This window comes from Bufo gargarizans, chromosome 2 (genome assembly GCF_014858855.1).
Source record: "Bufo gargarizans isolate SCDJY-AF-19 chromosome 2, ASM1485885v1, whole genome shotgun sequence".
NCBI classification, from domain to species: Eukaryota; Metazoa; Chordata; class Amphibia; order Anura; family Bufonidae; genus Bufo; species Bufo gargarizans.
In genome coordinates, this window is record NC_058081.1 from 485,272,365 (window position 1) to 485,292,946 (window position 20,582).

General features: G+C 43.7%; 1 protein-coding gene across 1 annotated transcript; it reads right to left on the reverse strand.

Annotated features, from left to right (window-relative positions):
* Positions 1 to 2,513: 2,513 nt before the first annotated feature.
* LOC122926071 (zona pellucida sperm-binding protein 4-like) lies at positions 2,514 to 20,244 on the reverse strand. The gene is made up of 12 exons (XM_044277457.1): positions 20,061 to 20,244; positions 16,904 to 17,025; positions 16,586 to 16,682; positions 14,031 to 14,186; positions 12,219 to 12,409; positions 5,759 to 5,856; positions 5,560 to 5,687; positions 4,628 to 4,817; positions 4,407 to 4,554; positions 3,116 to 3,191; positions 2,878 to 2,991; positions 2,514 to 2,656 (listed from the first exon to the last, which is right to left on the reverse strand). The coding sequence occupies exons 1-12, from the start codon at positions 20,242 to 20,244 to the stop codon at positions 2,514 to 2,516; spliced, it is 1,647 nt and encodes a 548-aa protein (XP_044133392.1).
* Between the last annotated feature and the right edge of the window lie 338 nt (positions 20,245 to 20,582).

Below are 20,582 nucleotides of genomic sequence, written 5' to 3' on the forward strand. Positions count from 1 at the left end.
TCTAATATCAGATGGGCAATTATCTAATGAAACCTGCAACAATTGATCATCTGTCCTGAGTCCCCTGATGAACCAGTCTTTACAATTTCTACGGAAATGCATCGGGACAAACTGCTAAGAAGGGATGGACATCAATCCTTACAGGCAGGGTAATATTAGGCAACAGTGAGGGCTTAGCCACCGAGAGGTGGGGTCGCCCCTTTCTAGGCGGGTGCTCTGCCTGTAGGCAAAGGTACATTGAGGGACGTATTAGGGATTTGTTCCCCTCCCCTTCTCTACCACCTCCCTTTCACCGTATGGCCAGGTCCACAGTCATCCAATTGTAAGTTGCCGTTATTTTTTAGATATATCGGACTGCACTATCCTCATACGTCCAAAGTAAGGCCTGATCTATTTATTTGATGTAGCCTTATATTAAGATGGGGAAATATTTTAACCAACGATCGGAAAAGTTATGTTTTAAACTTAAAAGCTTGGCAAGTACATGTGCCGTGTGGCTGCCATTCACATGCAGTTACTGTGAATATGCTGCAGCATGTACAAGTGCAATGAGCAGGAACAGGTTATGCCGACACCAAATTATGCAGTGGGTCAGGGTATGGATATAATAGGCTATAGTTTTGTTTGTGACGCCAATTGCAGCATGCACAGGGCCCTCCAAGGTGTTATAACTCACACCCCAAGTCAGGAATGCCAGAGTGGTGCAATATCCCTGTATGGTAATAGTGTCAGTGTCTCCTACCTGGGTATGGCTGGACTCCTGGCTCACTTGCAATAAAATGAGTGTAGTGATAGGAGGAGTAATAGAGGGATTCTGCAGCAGAAACTGATATCCAGACTTTTGGATAAAGGCTTTACTGAGGGTAACTTTCATCCAAGCAAGGTACAGCTTTAGTCTTAGGTCCCAGCAATGGTTGGCAGGAATTTCTTATCTTCTGCGCTATCAACCTGGAGCTTGCAGGAAAGTACATCTGCTTGCTAGCACTAAACATGTGGCAGGAATTTGGCTTCTGCACTTTCTATCTTTTGCTGTATGGGGACTGACTAGCTGAGGAGGAATATGGCTTCTCCTGGGTCTCTGGACTGTAGTTATATTCACAGGGTATGCTTTCTTCCTTTAACTGGAGGTTGTCTGCCGTTCATCCAGCTGAGGATGCAGGGCTCAGGCTGGGGATTTGATCACTGTCTCAGTCGAGACAAGATTCTGGCTTTCGTCGCTATATCTGGGAGACTCCTGAACTTTATCACACATCCTTCCCTTACAGGGGGGGGGGGGCTGGTACACAGCCTCTAACTTCCTTCCCTCCCCATGCTGCAGGATGTGGGCACAGCCCACTCTGCTCACAGAGGGGGAGCTAAGGGTACTTTCACACTAAAGTGATTCTTTTACAGCATAGAGTTCCGTCAAAAGGGCTCTATGCCGGAAAAGAACTGATCAGGCATATCCCACTGCATTCTGAATGGACAGAAATCTGTTCTGTTTGCATCACTATGCCTTCCGTTCAGTCACTGGCAAGTGTTTTGGCCGGACAAAATACCACAGCATGCTGTGGTATTATGTCCATCCAAAATGCCTCGTCACTGGAAATTATTCCCATTGACTTGCATTAGTGCCGAATCCAGCGTTGCAAAACTAAAGGACAGATTCGTCCTTCCACTCTGCACATGCGCAGACTAGGAAAACTGAAAGACTGCAAGACTGATCTGTCCATCCACATCAAAAGTGAAGAGACAGATCCGCACACAAGTGTTGTCACATTGATTGTGCTGAACTTAAGGGAACTCGTCACCTGGATTTGGGGTATAGAGCTGAGGACATGGGTTGCTAGATGGCCACACTAGCACACCTGCAATACCCAGTCCCCATAGCTCCGTGTACTATTGTGTAAAAAAAAAAAAATTGATACATATGCAAATTAACTTGAGATGTTTGACTAGAGAAGTCACTCAAGATATGACTTGTTAATTTGCATAAAAGGAAGGAAGTACAAAAATTAATACTTCTTGAATTTGTCAGCAAATGAAATTAAAAGTGTAATTTATATGTTTAGGGTAACACAATGAATATTTAAAAACGCTCAGTGAGGGTAGCCTAGTAGGTGAGAGGTTCCCTTTAACTCCTTACTAACACATTGCTGCCACCTGCTGATGAACAAGGCAATCAGATTTAACAAGGTTTTATGCACATCTGTGAAGATATAATGTAAAATTTCAGATGACAAAGTTAATGCCCTTAGGAGATTGTAGCGGGGTAAAAGTTTAGTAACAACTCTGGGGTGTTACAAGCCCCCTTATGATCCACTCCTACCTCAAGATAAAAAGCTTTAAAAGTGGTACCAGCTAGTTTGTTCAGTTGCAATGGTGATGTCTGAGAAACTGTTTAGTGTAGAGAACACAAGGAACTATGCTGTATAGGAAAGACCAGTTACTAGTTAGGTGAGCAACTCAAAATCCCACAAGTTCTTTATCAGCAATATTGTTATATTGAACACAATACATGTTACTTGGGAGATCTACTTTATTAAAGCATTTACTGTGGACAGTGCATATTTCTTTTGTTTCCTATACAAGTAGATACCCAGAAGAGACACCACCAAGATGAAGCCAGCAGCTGCTATGCCTGGAAGCCAAGCAAGGGCAAGTCCAGAGGCAAAACCTGTTTTAAGGGAAGAAAAAAAAAAAAAAAAAAAAGTTAGCCCAAGCTAGAACATTTGTATGCCAGGTTTATTTTCAATTACAGCCAATATTAAGCATACTGTAGGAGTGCATTCAAAATGCTGAAGTAACACTTGATACTACTAGTATGATCTTTGCCAATTTGAAGACCTCAACTATTGTACCATGCACAACCACATTCAGTGATAAATAGCACACTACCTTTCTCCTCTTCGACTAGGTTATTTGTTTCGATCTCTTCAGAATAAAATATCACAGGACCATGAGAAGTCACTGTAAGAGTGTTGTCTGTCTGATGCAATTCCACCATTCTTCCTGCAAGACACAAAGTTGATCAAACTGGTGCCTACAAGTAGTGTAACAAGCACTCAGTTAAATGTTAGCAGAATGGAAAACCCCTTAACAGAGAGGAGTAAAGACAATTTACTGGGTCACCTACTTTTCCTTTGACAGGTCACAGAGCAGGTCTCCGAGGCAGATGGGACACATACTGAAGCACTGCAGTGGAAGAATACCTATAGGAACAAAAATCAATGCAAGTCACCTGTAGTTAAATGTAAAACAAACATTAATTCACACACTAGTTCAATGTGCTGTTAGGAATCAATTTAAATACCAAGGGCAAGTATTTATCTATAATTATATTAGCCCAATACTGAGCTGTCCAGAGTACAGTGCTAAGCAGGGAAGCTTAGGTCTGTCTGTGCAGGGAAGATACCTGGTACTGTGTGGAGAGCAGGGAGTTCTGAGCACCCCATGTTGTGCCATTAATACCAGTCAAAATGTCCGAACCCCCCCCCCCCCCCCCCCCCCCCGCCCAAAGCCAATGGCACATGGCAGAACATAGATATTTTGACCATCTGGACTCAAGCTCCCAGATTGTAGAAGGTAGCCAACAGACCTCCCCTGTGAGGCAAGGATATAGTACAGAGGGCCCCAGGATCTGTACAGGCAAGCAAATTCAGGTTGTACGAGATAGATAGCTGGCTTATACTTCCTGTGGCTTGAAGACACAGAAAAACAAAGTGAGATACAAATAGTTTCCTAGTCTTAAAGTTGTACAAGAATACAAGGTTTAAAATATTTGCACAAGCGAGTCCATGAAGTCACAATAACCCCATTTGGCAACTGATGCCACAATCCTGGAGTGAAAGCATAAATCAGGCCTCAAGTACTGTGTATTCTACAAAGATTCTGTGAGGAGCATCTACAACATGGATTAGATGTACAGTGTATAGTATCCATATTGTGATTACAGCTTACTAGATCTGGGAATGTCAATATTTCTTTAAAGGGAACCTGTCACCTGGATTTTGTGTATAGAGCTGTGGACATGGGTTGCTAGATGGTCGCTAGCACATCCATAATACCCTGTCCCCATAGCTCTGTGTGCTTTTATTGTGTAAAACAATTTTATACATATGCAAATTAACATAAGTCATATCTTACTTGTGACCAGAGAAGTCATATTTTCAAGCTCTGACTCATCTCAGGTTAATTTGCATATGTATCAAGTTTTTTTTTTTATATATACACACACACACAATAAAAGCACACAAAGCTATGGGGACTGGGCATTGCGGATGTGCTAGCGGCGATCTAGCAACCCATGTCCTCAGCTCTATACCCCAAATCCCGGTGATAGGTTCCCTTCAAGTTACAGGTGACACCTACTGATTTGGCAATAAGTCCTCTACACACTTCCATAAACACTTATCCAAGCAGCTTACCGATCCTCCAAGAGCAGTTTGGGTGTTCGAATCCACAAAGGTGAAGGTGCTTACGATGAAACGACTGTAGTATGTTGGGAAAGTTATTCCTTGTGAGGAAGTAACTAGAACCAGCTCTGTAAGATAGTTGTCTCCAGCAAAAGGGCAGCTGAAACAACATATGTACTTGTATCATTACAGCCCTAAGCAAGAGAACGTGTGATCGTTTATTCAGTCCTCACCTGCTGGACAAGATAGGCCATTGGGGAAAGCCAGTAGGTTCAGGAGAACTGGTGGCCCAGCAGTTGTTCAAAATCAGAACTAGGCTTGGATCAGTCCTCTGCAGGATGCGAACTTCAACATGCACAGGATCTCGTAACACTCTTAAAATAGGATATTCTCCAACTGCATAGTATGAGCTATACTGCACATCTGCAAGACATTCATCATCAGCTTTTGCATGAGCATACAGTTTCTCATATCTAAGAATAAGGGAATCTGTTTGGCATATTAGTCAATAGAACATTGTCAAGTACAACTACATAAGCCCTTATACACTAGCTGCATGCCAGACTAAGTTATGTTCCCAGATGGGTGGCAGTCAGTTCAGATTTCTTACCATGTGATTTTAGCAGTTACGGCAGGGTGTAAGCTAACTCCAGGAAGCCCAAATTAAAAACCCACCTACTCTGGCCTGTAGGGAGTCATTTTTGCCTCCTTGCAACCAACTGGGAGGGGAACCCATAAGCCCCAGGTGCTGCCCTCTTGAATTGAACTGTCACCCATCCTCGGCATGGCAAGACAGTGAAATACTGTGGTGAGGTAGCAATTTTGTGCTGCACCATTTGGTTCTGCTGGAATGGCACTTTGTGGTGCACTATTGTACTGCTGACTGGCCCACATCTGTTGTCCCTGCTTACAACTTTTTCCCAGGGCCACTTTACATTACCAGTTCACTATGGGTCCCATGGACAGTATGTTCAGGTTTCCCCAATATCCATGTTATCAGGGATGTCTATTATGTATGATTTTAATTTCCTACATCACATAACCCCTCATAGTTCTTAAGATGCGCCAATTTAAAGTGGTTGTGTAAGGTAAGCCATTTTAAGTTAGGCCTGTAACAGCTTTTCCCTGCAGGTCACAAATTGTTTCCAAGTAGCTTGTTAATTACCTCGAGCTATTCTCATCTCCAAGGTTAGAGGTCCCATGGTAGATACAGGGAGAGGCGGTGGAAGGGTGAAGACCTCTACCTGCACTGGGACAATGCCAGTCCGTGAAAAGCTACAGCTTACAGTCACTCTGTAGAAAGAGGAGCATTTTGTAATCCAACCATGGTACTTGTAGTGTCAAAAACAAACCTTAAATCTTACCTCATGGTACTGTCTCTAGTGACTGACGCCGACTGCCAGGTGATTACTCTGTTGGTTGCCACAAAAGTGTACTCATACACCATGGATGCATCACCCGCCTGTTAATAAAATTACTCGTGAGATTTACGGTTATCATTTAGTATTTCTCTTCATAACTTACACCCGACAGCCTAAATGAAGATGTGTCCACACTGACAGATACAAGGCATTTTAAGGCTGAAGCAGAGAATAAGATTTTTAAGTAGTGTTATCCGCATGCTGTGAACATGATTTAATGCACTTATATAGCGCTACTATATTCTGCGGCACTTTATAGACATCACACTGTCCCCAATGGAGCTCAGTCCAAGTTCCCCATCAGTATGTCCTTGGAGTGCGGCAGGAAACAGGAGTACCCAGAGGAAACCCACACAAACACGGGGAGAACATACAAACTCTATGCAGATGTTGTCCTTGGTTTGATTCAAACCAAAGACCCCAGTGCTGCAAGGCACCAGTGCTGAGCACAGCTGCCAGCATTAATCCATGATGCAGGTTTCAAAAAAAGGGGGTTTTCTGGGAAGATTTTACCCATCCTTCAGTTAATAGCTGATCAGTGTGGGTCCAACTCCCATAGATCTTTGAAGAGGCTTTGATGCTTTAAGCATCTTCACACCATATGTTGTGTAGCAGATGTGCTTGGTATTGCAGCCCAAGACAATTCACTCAAATAGGGCCAAATTGGAAGCTGCACATGAGCCATGTGACCAACATCACTGGCCCAAGAGGCCATGGTGCTCAATGGCCTAGAGTAGCTTAAACAGGGGGTGTGGGGGATTTAGACTCCTACCCATCAGGTAATAAAGGCCCATCCTGAGATTAGGCCATTAATTTTACTCTGAAATCAGTAATTAGTCTTACTGGTAATTGATTTTCCAGGAGTCCAACATGACAGCACATGGGAGGATGTCCATCTCCCCCCCCCCCCCCCCCCCAGTGTTTTCTGAATACCTACACCAAATAGATGCAACTCCATTATTAATTCTGTTATATCATACAATGTTAAACTTCACACTGTAAATCAATCAAAAAGGGAGGGTGATGGAGTTCTGTCATGTTGGACTCCTGGAAAAACAATTACCGGTAAGACTAATTGCCAATTTCCAGGACGTCCCCCATGACAGCACATGGGAGAGTTACCAAGTAAACCTCAGGGAGGGACCACCGCTTGAGGACCCTTCGACCAAAAGGTCAGGTTATGACTGGTCGGAAGATCCAACCTGTAGCGTTTGCAAAAGGTGCTATAACATGCCAAGCTGCAGCTTGGCATATCTAGTCTACTGTAGCGCATGCTCTCTACCCAGGATGTGGCTACTGCCCAGGTAAAGTGAGCCCTAACTGAAACTGATCAGGGCTTGTTTTCAAGATGATAGGATTCCTGGATAGTCTGTTTGATCCATCTGGATAGAGTCCTTTTAGAGACTCTTCCCTTTTCTGGCTCCTCCAATTTGGATGAAAAATCCAAAAGATCCCTTCTTTCCAATTCTGTCTCCTGTAGATATTGTAGGACAGTCCTTCGGAAGTCTAGGCAGTGAAACAGTGCCTCTTATGGATTTCTAGGAGAAGCATCTCTTGTTTGCCATGAAAAGATGTTGCCACCTTGGGTAGAAAGCCTGGAGCCAATTTTAGAACTAGTCTTCCAGGATTCTTAAATAGGGTTCTTTTTTAGATGGGGCCTGAATCTCTGCTATTCTACAGGCATAAGTGATGGCCACTAAAAAGGTGGTTTTCCCCATGAGAAGCATTTCAGGGAAATGGATACTAAAAGGCTCAAAGGGTGCCTCAGATCATCAAGTACCAGAGGAAGATCCCAGGGTGGCAGTGTCTGAAGGTGGGCCTTAATCTAGTTATAGCCTTTAAAATCTCTTAACCCACCAGTGATTGGCTAGTTCCAAAAAAATATTTGTACAACGGGGGGGGGGAAGAGAGATGTACAGTCTGGGTGAACCACAGATGGCCAGGAATAAGATTGTTTTTCCCAAATGTTGTAGTATATTGCCGACAGCACCGGCTTATGGCTTTTCTGTAGGGTGGATAAAACAGAATAATCCCTGCCTTTTTTTAGCATCTGCCCCTCAGGTTCCAAGCTTTAAAGTTCAACTTCTTCAGGTTTGGATGACGCAACGGTCCTTGGGACAGGAGGTTCAGCATCAGATACTGGCAGTTCTAATGCCATATTTTTTAGAAGTGGATAGCAACTTTTTTGGCCATGCTGGATCCATGAATATTAACTTCCCTGGGCTCTGGCTGATCTTTAGAACTGCTGGGATGAGCAGAGTCAGTGGAAATGTGCACGACAGGTTCATATTCCATATTTGCGACATGACATCTACTCCTAAGGGATTTCCCCTGGGGTCTAGAGCGAAAAAAAAAATTATATAATATATTCTTTTGTCTGGGCATTTTCTCTGGAGGCAAAAGATCGATTTAAGGTAATCCCAATTTGCAGCACAGTTCCCAAAATACCTGTCTAACTTCTATTCCCCTGGATGGAATTTGTTCCTGCTCAGGAAATCTGCCATGGCATTTTCTGCCCCTCTTAGGTGTAAGGCTGTATTTGACAGAACATTGTTTGACCCAGGTGAAGATCTGATCTGTAATTCTCTGAAGTTGAGGGTTCCGAGTTCCTACTTGGTGTCCAAGGTAGCAGACTGTTGTCATATTGTCTGATAAGATCCTCAGATGCTTTCCCCTCAGGCTCTGGCCTGTGACGTAAGGTTTTCAGAACAGCCGCCAGTTCTCTTGCATTTGAAGATATTTGCCTTTCCATTGCTGACCAATCTCCCTTAAAAAAAAAAAAAAAAAAAAAAAAAGAACCCCCCCCCCCCCCCCCCCCTACCTGAGCTCCCCAGCCCTTCTTGCTGGCATCAGTAGTCACTATCACAAATGTACTTTTGTTCCAGCATACTCCTTTTTGAAGATTGGCTGGGTCTATCCACCAGTCTAGCATAATTCTTTACTCTGGTGGGTATAACAATTTTCTTGTCCAAGGTACCGTTTTTTGTTCCAGCTAGGATCAGGTTCTGTAGGGGGGGGGGGTCTGGTATGGATCTGAGCCCAAGGAACACAAGTCATTATGCCTAGTACATGCATTGCTTCCCTGATAGTACAGCTCCCTCTTTTCTGGAAGGAAGATATTTCTTTTATAAATGCTTTGTGTTTGGGTGCTGGAATTAAAGATACTTATGGAATCCAGGAGTGTCCCCAGAAATGCCTTCCTGCAATTAGTCTGGAAATCAGATTTTCTCAGGTTGATGAGCCAACCCAGGTTGTGGAGTAGATCCAGAGTTAACTGAAGATGCTTTTTCAGATCTTGCGATTCTGCTGTCGAGAAAGTTGTCCAAATATGGAACTATTAGTACATCCCGATGTCTCAGATGGGCTATGACATTAGTGTATCACTTCCAACCCGCCTAACTTTATTGCAAACCTGAGATACTGATTGTAATCTGGATTTATGGGGACATGGTAATAAGCATCCATAAAAAGGTTGATTGTACACATTAATGCCTGTTTTTTTTTCTTCCACAAGGAACAGTTTTGAATAGTGGCTCTGAACTGCTGCGATTTTGGAACTGGTACTATGGCTTCCAGTTTTCATAGTTTTGTATGTCCTGTATTTTTTTTTTTTTTTTTTTTTTTTTAAGGAGGTTGTTTGGGGAATTTTCATACAGAACCTTGGAGGAAAGGATCTGAATTTTATTTTGTAGCAAATATTCTATTTTTTGCATCAAAACAGATGGATTCGGAGACACATCTGCATCTACTTTTAAGAGAAACCGAATCCAGAAGCTCTTCTCTGAATGTTGCAAGTTTGAGGTGGTTCTCCAGTTGGTTTAGCCACAGCCCCATAGCTCTGGCTACAGATGTTACTGCAATATTGGTGTTTATTAAGACTGACAAGCAATCCCAGGTTCTTTTAAGTAGGCCTTTGGATTTCCTATCCATAGGATCCTTCAAGTGAGAAGAGTCCTCAAAAGGGAATAGATGTTTTCTTTGCTACCTTGGCCACCTGAACATCCATTTTAGGTATATCGTCCCACAATTTCGTATCCTCTGGATTCAACAGTCGATAAACTTCTTTTCTGCCTCACCCCACTCCTCTAAAATTATTATTTTTTAATTAGCATTGACCGGAAATAATTTTCTTGGCTCTTAAACTGCCAAACATCTCACCCTGAACAGATCTAGATGGCTGCACGTCCTCCATCTCCATACTCTTACTGCATAAAGTAAGGAATCCAGATCCTCCAAAGAAAACACTTTTTTGTATTGTCTGAAGTAAAGGGGGGGGGGGGTTGTTGATCTGCTTCCTCAATCTCGCCTTCAGAATAACAGATCTTCCATGTGTTAATCTACTTCCATTCGCATAGGGGCAGGAGAGTTATCTTACGCCGGATAAAAGTCTGTCAAACGGCGGACCCCCATGCGGTTAGACTTCTTGCGAGTCATCATGTCGATCGATGCAGGTGTCGGTCCTGATTTCTGAGTGGATGTCCCTCAGGACAAGCTTATAAGTTGCTTTATGGGGGAAATTTAGCGGAGCTCCTTCAGTGCGGCCATCCACCTCGTTCAGCAGGCCACGCCCCCCCAGGGGCAGGAGAGTTAAAGATGCTGTCACTTGTACTTCCCGGATCATGCTTCTAAGAGCCGTTAGATAGGATGGTTGCTCTCAAGTCTGGCTACACAGTCTGAACATAACTGTTTCCTGTATGCCTCCTGCAATTTTTTTCCCCACAGGTTGCACATTTCGGTCTCTTTTGATCTGCGTCTTTCCACCTAAGAAAAAAAACGAAGATGCCATACTTTTAATAAAGGCAAAATTGGGCAACTATACAGGCAGCTGAAGCAAGACTTACATTCCCCTGGGCAGAGGTCAGGTCAGTGTTTGTCTTGGATGACATCAGGGCCTCCATAGTAGGAATCACAGCCCAACATTGAGGTTTCTTCCCTTTTTTGGGGCTTACATTACTTGCCCTTACTTTGCAGCTGCAACGCTTCTTTTCTAGGGGACTCAACCCCACCCCCCCCGGAGTCCGCATCAGCCAGGTCACCACCATCTTACTTCTGCCGATGCCAGAAGTGACAGACACTCTACCACATGACCTGAGTGAAGGAGAAAGCGTCCCGCTAAGCAGAGAGCCCCCAGAGGGGAAGCGGAGTCAGCCTCTTATCCACTGCAGCCCTCAGGTGAGAAGAGATCTGCTAGAGAATCCCTGGAGGGCTAGCTGGGGGAAAAAAAATAAAAAAAATCAGAGCCGAGAGGAGAGACTGGAATCCTGATGAGGTTTAGCCCCACTGGGGTAGATTTCTTTAACTTCTTATCTCCACATATGGGAGCTCACTCCCCATCCCTGTAGGGACAGGAAGACACTGGGGGGGGGGGGGGGGGGGGCACGCGCGCTCGCGCTAGAGGACATCCTGGAAAACACCTTTTAACCTACAGCAGTTTATTCTGCTGATCTTTGTCCTTTGTAGTGCTTAGGGTGAAATCCAAGACAATTTAGCATTCAACACATGCAGATTAGGTCTCGTGGCTGATGAAAGTGTTCAGTGCTTCAAAGAAAGCCTGGCAGTGTAAATTTGGATATTAGAAGTGGACAACCTCAAAAAAAAATTTTAAGGGGTTATGCTGTTTTTTTAACTGATGGTCCAACACCCCAGGACCCCTGCCGATCAGCTGTTTAAGGCAGTGGCACTAGTGCTTGCTGCCGCCTTCCTGCTGTTCATTGCAGGCCCAATGTCTTCATGACTAGTATCAACATTGTAGAGGTGAAGCACTGCACACCTTGTTGCTGGTGCCAGCAAGGACTTACAAGTTGTAGTTAAAAGTGAATTGTGGCAGTCTTTTATCTGCAATTAGTTATTTATATTACATCATATAAAGTTCATGATCCAGTTCAGTCATTAGAAATTTACAATAATCACAAATGTGATTACTGTAAATTTCCTATGATGGAACTGGATCATGAACTTTATATGATGTAATATAAATAAGTAATTGCAGATAAAACAGACTGTGCTGCAATTCTCTATCTTATGACTAGCATCAATGGCCTGGGCAGGGCTAAGCTCCATTCAAGTGAACAGAGCCTAGCCCTGCCCATTGATACTAGTCATGACATCATTGGGCCTGCAGTAATGTGTGAGAAGGCAGCAGCACTACTGCCTTAGCAAACAGCTGATCAGCAGGGGTCCCAGGGTGTTTGACCCCTGCGGATCTATCCAGAGGATAGCTCAGTAAAAAAAAAAAAAAAAGTTAACTGCAGAAGCCCTTATCTAGTAATGAATAAATAATCCACGGATCAGGCACATCTTATCTGGACTAGATTGGGCCAGTTTCCCTTGCCATGTTCTGTAGTCTAGACATTAAGCCGCATTTCAGGCAGGTTCAGCGTGTTTGAGTGGACATTTTGCTCACCTCGTTTGCACTCCCACAGGACAGTGGGAACTGGAACCCAATAAATGATGCAGTTGTTGCCACCATCAGGCTTGGGCACGAGTTAGAATCCACACCAAGTACTTTTACAGAGTCCAGGATCAAGGACGGTATGGTTACGTCTTTTGAAATCGCAACCACCATGTTATTGTCAGCAGAGCAGTAGGCCGTCACTACACAGGAGAGGCAGACTGTTAAGGTATCCACTCTACATGCAACAAAGTTTCAAGTTTCCATGCAAGGGTTTATCCTGACCCATCCTCAGAATAGGCAAGTATGCAATCAGAAGGGGTAAAACACCCACCTATCAGCTGTTTGAGAAGTTAGCAGCACTCCTGTAAGCACTGCAGATGTCTTGCGGCTTTTCCTAGGCCAGTGATGTCACATTCATTGTTGACATGGCCTAGGGAGTAGCTCAGCCCCATTCAAGTGACTGGGGCCCAAGTGTAATACCAAGCACAGCAGCTATACAACATGCCTTCTCATAACTGCTGATTGGCAGGGGTCCCTGGAACCCCCACTGAGCAGATACTAATGTCCTATCCGATAGGTCATCAGTATATAAAGATGTTGGAAAACCCTTTTAACTTAGGTACTTCAGTATTTTATGGTGGCCAGTATGGTACTATAGCAGGTAGTATTTAGCGTTAGGTTCCCATCTTATAGTCATCACCTTTATGCCAGCAGACATGCAAAAATAATTGTACAATATATTTGCCAAAAACCTCAAATTCGTAAGAGCATAGCATTAGCACCAGACTATTTTCTATTACTATGGAATTGTTATACGTTATTGGTGTTTGCAGAGTGCTGTTGCATTGTGTTTTCTTTCTCTGCGTTTCTAGCCATGGCAGCGTGCATTGGGATGTGCTGACTGACCCCCTTTTCCACTGCAGTAGATTACCTTGCCTCCCAATTATGGGGGTTGTCTCATCTCAGACAATGGGGCATATCGCCAGCATATGCCCCCATTGTTTTCTAGGTGTGGGGGCCACACCCATCTAAGCAGAGCCCCGCGAACTGGTGGCTGGAGGACTCTAGTCTAGCAACCAAGCACTCCCCATAGAAGTGAATGGAAGCGCACCACACATGACTGGCCATCGCTCCCATTCACTTCTATGGGCCTGATGGAAATAGCCAAGCCAGTGCTCAGCTATTTTTTGGTGGCCACATACATTTTATTTTTGTATGGTGGCTGCATATGCACCTTCCATCACTTTAGGGGCTCCGTTCTATCAGACAATGGGGCATATCCTAGCACAAATACAAGTTATGTCTGTATTGGACCTGCAGATGAGCATTTTGATTGTCAGGAAGGAACACTTCCTGACAATCACCTACCTGTCAGTGAAGGAGACTGCTGCCATTACATGCAGTGATGTCCTCCACAGGAGGACAATTGCTAATACCATCACTCATCCCTCATACAGAATTTTGCTGGCAGCAGAGGCTCCACAGCATGATCTGCTTGCTCATCAGTAGTCAGATTGTAGCAATGCCATTGGCAAACACGGGTTATAGATGATCTGGCCGACTCCAGTCTAGAACAGCCATTAAGCTACCTTACAGAAATCCTCATCTTGCACACAGATAAGTAGACACTACAGGAAGCTTCAGAATTAGTAATATGTACATTAAGACCCAAAGGCAAACTGGAGTCCCTCAATCTCATGAAACCTGATGTCATGATTAATTTCTGCCAATATATTCCAACTGTAAACCAACAGTGATATGCTAACTGCTACAGCCTGGGTGGTGGTGGGGGTTGAATAGCATTACATTGCGAAGACTCACATTTCTTTCCATAGTAGCAGCGCAGTACAAGTGCATTTTGAGAAAAGCAGCATCCAAGTCCTTCACAAAGTTCTTGAGATACAGAGTCATTAGCACATGCCAGGCGGTCAGCTTGCAGAACTGAAGCACAGTCACTTGGACTAGGAGCATCCATAGCTATAGATAAGGAAACATTGTCAATACAATTTATGTCTCCAACAGATCCATGAGACAGGAGCACTAAATCAACTTGTCTGAAGTCCATGTCCTGTGACTGACAAAAGGGTTGTCTAGTTTCAGTATAAAACTGGGCAACTGTCTAGTCCAGTTCTCTGCTGGGATCTTTTTACTTACCTGTAGTAATGACATCACCCAACTGCTACAGCCAGTCACTGGCCTATGTGAACTTTCACACTTGCGTTGTTGGATTCCGGCAGGCAGTTCCAGATGTCCGTATGCCAACAGATAACATTTGTAGACTGATCCAAATCACAAATGCATTGTAATACTGGATCAGTCTCTGGTGTCATCTGGAAAAACTGATATGGTATTTTATTAATTTTTTCTGATCCTCTTAACACTTGTGTGAATGGTATCCAATTTGACACCTCCCACATTGTGTTCTTTAGATCTCCACCTGAGGGGGGACTCTGCTGCAGCCTCCATTCACACAAATACATATAGGAAACCAACCTCAGGTAACACATTACTACATGTGAAGTCCTGTCATCCCTCCCATACAGTCCAAAATATCCCCAAAGGTGAACTCATTAGAGCCAGGAGAAACTGTAGCCAACAAAGCATGTACCTAAAGAGGCTGAAGATATAAGCAGATTGGCTAACAGCTTACCCTGAAAAGCTGTTGATAAAACACAGCAAAGATGTTCTGGGCATGAGCAGGGACAAATTGCTAAACATGGATGAGCGATTACATTTTTTATTTTATTTTTAAACTGCAGGACGAACAAAATAAAAACAGTATTTGGCACAGTTTAGCAGTGAATACATGAATACACACAGATTTGCAACATTAAAAACATTTCCCAGTATTAGCATGTGATAGAAATTGGAGTGAGGTGGCTTTATCCGGCATAAAATTTGCAGCAGGTAGAGCTCCCACAATCACAGTTAGCCCAAGTATGTTCCAAAATAAATAAATCACCCCTTCAAAATACTTGGTTATCCACCAAGGGTAATTATAAATGTAGGCATTCTGTGTATTTGCTGTAGATATATGAAAATATTCAAATCATTTGAATGCCGTGTCACTGGCCAAAGTTGTGATAAAATCTCTTAACCACTTAAGGACCACAGGTTTATACCCCCCTTGTGACCAGGCCCTTTTTTTTACAAATCGGCACTTCACAACTTTAACGGTTTATTGCTCGGTCATGCAACTTGGCACCCAAGTGAATTTTACCTACTTTTCTTCTTACAAATACAGCTCTCTTTTGGGGGTATTTGACTGCTGCTGAGATTTGTTTTTCTGATATTAATCAAAATAGACTGCAATTCTCAAAAAAAAAATTTTTTTACGAGAGTTAAAAATACTTTAACTATAATTATATTTCTATACAAGTTTGTGTCAGAATTTATTGTGCTACATGTCTTGATATAAAAAAAAAATCCAATAAGTGTATATTTATTGGTTTGGGTAAAAGTTATAGCGTTTACAAACTATGGTGCAAAAATGTGAATTTCTGCATTTTGAAGCAGCTCTGACTTTCTGAGCACCTGTCATGTTTCCTGAGGTGCTAGAATGCCAGGATAGTATAAATGCCCCCCAAATGACCCCATTTTAGAAAGAAGACACCCCAAGGTATTTGCAGAGGGGCATGGCGAGTTTATGTAAGATTTAATTTTTTTCACAAGTTAGCGGAAAATGACACTTTGAGGGGAAAAAAGTTATTATTTTTATCTTTCCATGGGCTATTTGATCAACTTTAAAGTGAATTTAATGTTAATCATGCTTTTCAGTTCAAGTACTGTGCAGAATAGGTTAATCTTTACCCCAGTCTAAGGGTCCATTCACACATCTGCAAAATAGGTCCACATCTGTTCTACAATTTTGTGGAACAGGTGCGGAGCCATTCATTTTCAATGGGGCTGGAATGTGCTGTCCGCCTCTGCACAAATATAACATGTCCTATTCTTGTCCGCAATTGCAGACAAAAGGCATTTTCTATGAGAGTGCTGGTGATCGGCAATGTGCCTTTCCTTATAAAGCCAAAACACATAAGGACATGTGAATGGACCCAAAAAAAAAATGAAAATTGTAGCTTCAGGCAGCATGTAATCTTAAATCCAAGCATGAAACTGCCACGCTGCCATTTGGTCCATGGGGCTGCAGGAGATAGTCTAGTGACAACGATCAGCTGTCCCCAGCAGCCCAAGAGTAGAGTGGCAGTGTGTTTTCTCCATAAAAAAAATAAAATAAAAAGTGGGGGGGGGGGGGACCAGCCAAAGCCAATTGGACACTTACATTTTCTGTGGACAGAAGATAACCTGACCACCACATTTAAGAGGAACCAATCAATTTAACAGTCTACCAATATTTTTTTTATACAAATCTTTACCTGGAAGAATCGGGCATGCAAGATCTTTCTTGTGATACTGGGACTTCTCATCACGAAGAATTTCTTCCAGAGTGATTGTTACCACATAGCTTCCATTCTGAGAAAAATAAAAAATAAATTAGAATTTTCCTGCAGCTTTCCCCTTTAGTACAAAAAAAAGCCACCTATAACCGTAGCAAAAAACACTTCCACCCCCAAGGGTCTTCAACTACTGTTCTCACTGCCAAAATAGGAGGTGCAAGAAACACCAAAAATCTACATCTACCCTTCAGTTATGAGCAGTTCAGACCTTGCAGAGTTAGATTCTCCACAACTTACCTCCTCGCGAACATAACAGCCATTGAAAGTAGAGCCAACCACCAGTGAGCCATCAGGTTTCTGTCCAATCCAAGTCCCGCAAGTGGAGTCATTGTGAAGATAGTGAGGCTTTCCATTCTTGTCTACAATTACACAGTCAGTTCATACAACTTGCGCTTAAAATTCTGTATGACATTTATGCAGTACACAAGTTGTTGAGTCCACACAACAGCCACAATGAAGAAGAAACACTCCAGCTTTAAGTCTTACCTCAGACTGGCACAGTTTTGAACTATTAGGAGTTGCACCATTTTACAGGTAGAACTCCCATTTGCCTGCAAAGTCATCAATTTGAATCATGGCAGGTCAGCATGGTTCTCAGTGGCGTACCTACCATATAGGCAGACCACACAGCTGCTATGGGGCCTGTGAGGAAGAGGGCCCGCAGTGGAGGAGAGTCCCCGCCCCCATCTATCTTCCTAACTGTCTCCTGTCTGCTTGCCCCGCCTGATTCCTCTGGATTGTCACAACCCCCACCAGTAATGAAGTATGTGATCACTTGTAGGCAAGGACAGTGCAGAGGTGTATGTGTGGGGTGTCACTCAGCTTTCCCAGGCTATTCCTCTGCACATATGCCATTCAGAACAGGAGGAAATCTGGGTGCTATTATGTAATGTGACTCCGCTTTCCTGATGTCCTGCATGGCACAGGTGCAGAGGCATGAGCAGATATGAGGGAAGGTGGGAGTTGTGTTACTCAGACTATTCTCACGTCTCTCCACATGTGCCATGCAGGACAGCAGAAAAGCTGGGTGCTGTTACATCATGTGATGTCACTCAGATTTCCTGCAAGGCATAAATGCAGATAATAAGAACACGGAAAGGCGGGGGCGGGGTCACTCAGCTTTCCCAGAGCCCAAAGACTCCTGTCTCCGCACATGTGTCATGCAGGATAGCGAGTAATGTCTGTCTCCCAGCTGTCCTGCATGACAGAATACGGGAAGGGGGGCACTCACTTCCTCAAACTTTTCTCATGTCTCTGCACATGTGCAGTGCTGAACAGCAGGAAAGTTGGGTGGTATTACATCATGTAATGCCTCAAGCATATTTTGACAAGAATCTAACACCGCCAGAACCTACCAGATCCCATTCACTATAATGGGTCTGTTGGGTTCTGGTATGAGTACTGCCATTTTGTAGAGCACAATAGTGCTGCATGAGATGGGGCAGGGGAGAAGTTAGGGAGGGAAGTGAGAGGAGCCAGGGCACATAGTGGGAGGGACTAGGAACGGGCATAGGGGCCCAGTCATTTCTGTGTACGCCCCTGGTGTGATTAAAACCATCATGGCCACCACGTGTAGACTCCCCTTACTTTGAAGCATATTTGTATTCCAGTAGAGAAAGTTTAAAAACAGTTTAGGCATCGTTGACATCTGCAGAAAGCATCCCATTCCTGAAAGTGGAGTGCAAGCCAAGTACTTACCACATGAATGAACTGTGCTGATAATCCCATTGAATAGAGTTTCCATTATAGTTCCATGCAGGTCTCACTCCCCTATACTGGCAGGGGATGTGCCCAATTTATGGCAAGGAACACACTACATCATAAATTAAGTGCATCCTGCAGCGAGAAACCATTTCCATGCATAGATCTTTCAGGGACAATGTTCCAGACCCCACCACTCCCAAGTGCAAGTATGGCATAAAAGGGGGTGACTTGATGCATGGAAGTAAGTGACCATCAACCTTAGCATGTTGCATTATTTTAACAGTTTGCAGTAAATGCATATGTAGAGACACTGGTGTTTTACATACTAGTTATGAAATACTCCCTTTACCACCATTATCAGAACACCCAGCTTCCAGATGGCAGGAGTGTTTTGATGCAAGCACAACAGAGCCACCTAGTGGCCAGTGCACAGATCAGCTGTATAGCAGGGCAATGTCAGTGGTCTACTCATGGTCTGGCTTGTGACAAGAGAAATTACCGGATAGGTTTATGGGGTCTGGTGTCTCAGTGAGGAGGATTGACTTTAGACGGTCAACCCTGAGACAATGTTTAGAGGATTATGGTCCCAATCACTAGCTGAAGACCTTTTCAACAAGAAAACCTAGACAGTGTCAATGTTAAGTCCACAGCATGTCAAACAGAGTTAGAGTGAAGTCCCCATTATTGTTAGATCTTAGGCCCACCGGAGTATCCTTTGGTAAGCTGATGGGCCAATCCAACTCCGGTGTCAAGTTACGTTGGCAGTTTCTACTATGAATTTCCAGTTTTCAAATCAGAACATAACATTTGCTAACTCACCATGTGTAGCAGTACACTAACAGTAGGGGGGGGGGGGGCGCGAGGGAGGATGAGCAAACTTGTGTTTTCAAGTTCAGTGTACAAGGTTTGGGATTTAAGAATTCCATTATGGATTCCTCTACCACTGACCATAACTTTTGGTCCATTGAAGCAGAATCCTTAGATAACTGAAACCTTTTACACCAAACGTGAACACAAGTTTACTCATCCCTAACAGGCCACACTTTACATGCCATTAGGAAAGGCCAGGGCATCTAAATTTAGCTTTGTTGCCAGGAGATATCCCCAGGGGCACCAACAAAACACTGGTATGCTGAGATATTTATACAGCACTAGCAGATATTCACCCCCAGATGCCCCTCTGGTAAACTGAGCACTGTTCATTTTTAAGCCGCTACTCCTAAATACAAAAACATAGGGACAGCAGAAGACAGATACACAATAAGGCCTCTTGACCACAAACAAAGGCTCCATGCCCACACTGTGGACCACAATGCACAGGCACCCACATGCCGATCACAGGCCCATTTACTTGAATGGGGTCTGCAATCTATCCATTCCGCACAGATAGAACTGCCATCTTTTTTGCGGAACAGAAACAAACGACTCTATAGTGCTCTCATGAGGTTCCATTCCGTAAGGCATATCCAGGTTTGCAGATACATTCAAATGAATGGGACCACATCCATGATGCAGAAAGCACACAGCTGATGACAAGTGTATTGCGGAACAACCGTATGCAGTCCGCAGCACAGGCCCCTTACGTTCATGGGCAAGAGGCCTAAGCAATAGAAGAGAATGGAGTACCACCACATTTTCCACAGAAGACAGCATTACATACATCTTAGCCTACTTACTACATAGGACCTACCAATGATACTCAAGGCAAAAGCTGCATCCTCCAACAAAGAAGGTAGAGAGAACTCCATAGTGTGAGATCCACACTGCAGATGGGAAGGGTCATCCCAATAGTCCTGTGCCACACATACTATAGACCCCAATCCATAAGCCAAAAGGGCTAAGACAAGCCTCATCCCTGCTTTGCCCAAGCCCATTCTGCCAGCTGCTACCAATACCTCAGTCTGCCATAGCCCAGAGTTTTATAGCTTGTGTGAGGCCAGAGCAGCGGTGTGATAGGGTAAGAGATGAAAGACTTCAGGTGCAGGGTGTATCATTGAGGTTCTCCAGGGAATTCTGCCATCAATCAGTATGCAGCTTAACCCCTTCATAGACAGATGTAGCTGTGGCTTTACATAGGACTTCCAACACTGCGCTATAGCAGGCCTAGGCTCCACAGTGATCTTCTGCTCTGTTATTCCAGTAGATTGCAGTGTATTATAATCGCCACTGAGGATGACCAATGTACAGTTGAACTCTTGATGATAGACATCAG

Coding starts and splice junctions, on each gene's coding strand:
- LOC122926071 (XM_044277457.1), bottom strand. CDS start 20,244: ATGGGCTTGGGCAAAGCAGGGATGAGGCTTGTCTTAGCCCTTTTGGCT. Junction 16,683..16,903: donor GCTGTTATGTTCGCGAGGAG/GTAAGTTGTGGA, acceptor TATTTTTCTCAG/AATGGAAGCTATGTGGTAAC. Junction 3,192..4,406: donor AAACTGCTCTTGGAGGATCG/GTAAGCTGCTTG, acceptor TTGTTCCTATAG/GTATTCTTCCACTGCAGTGC.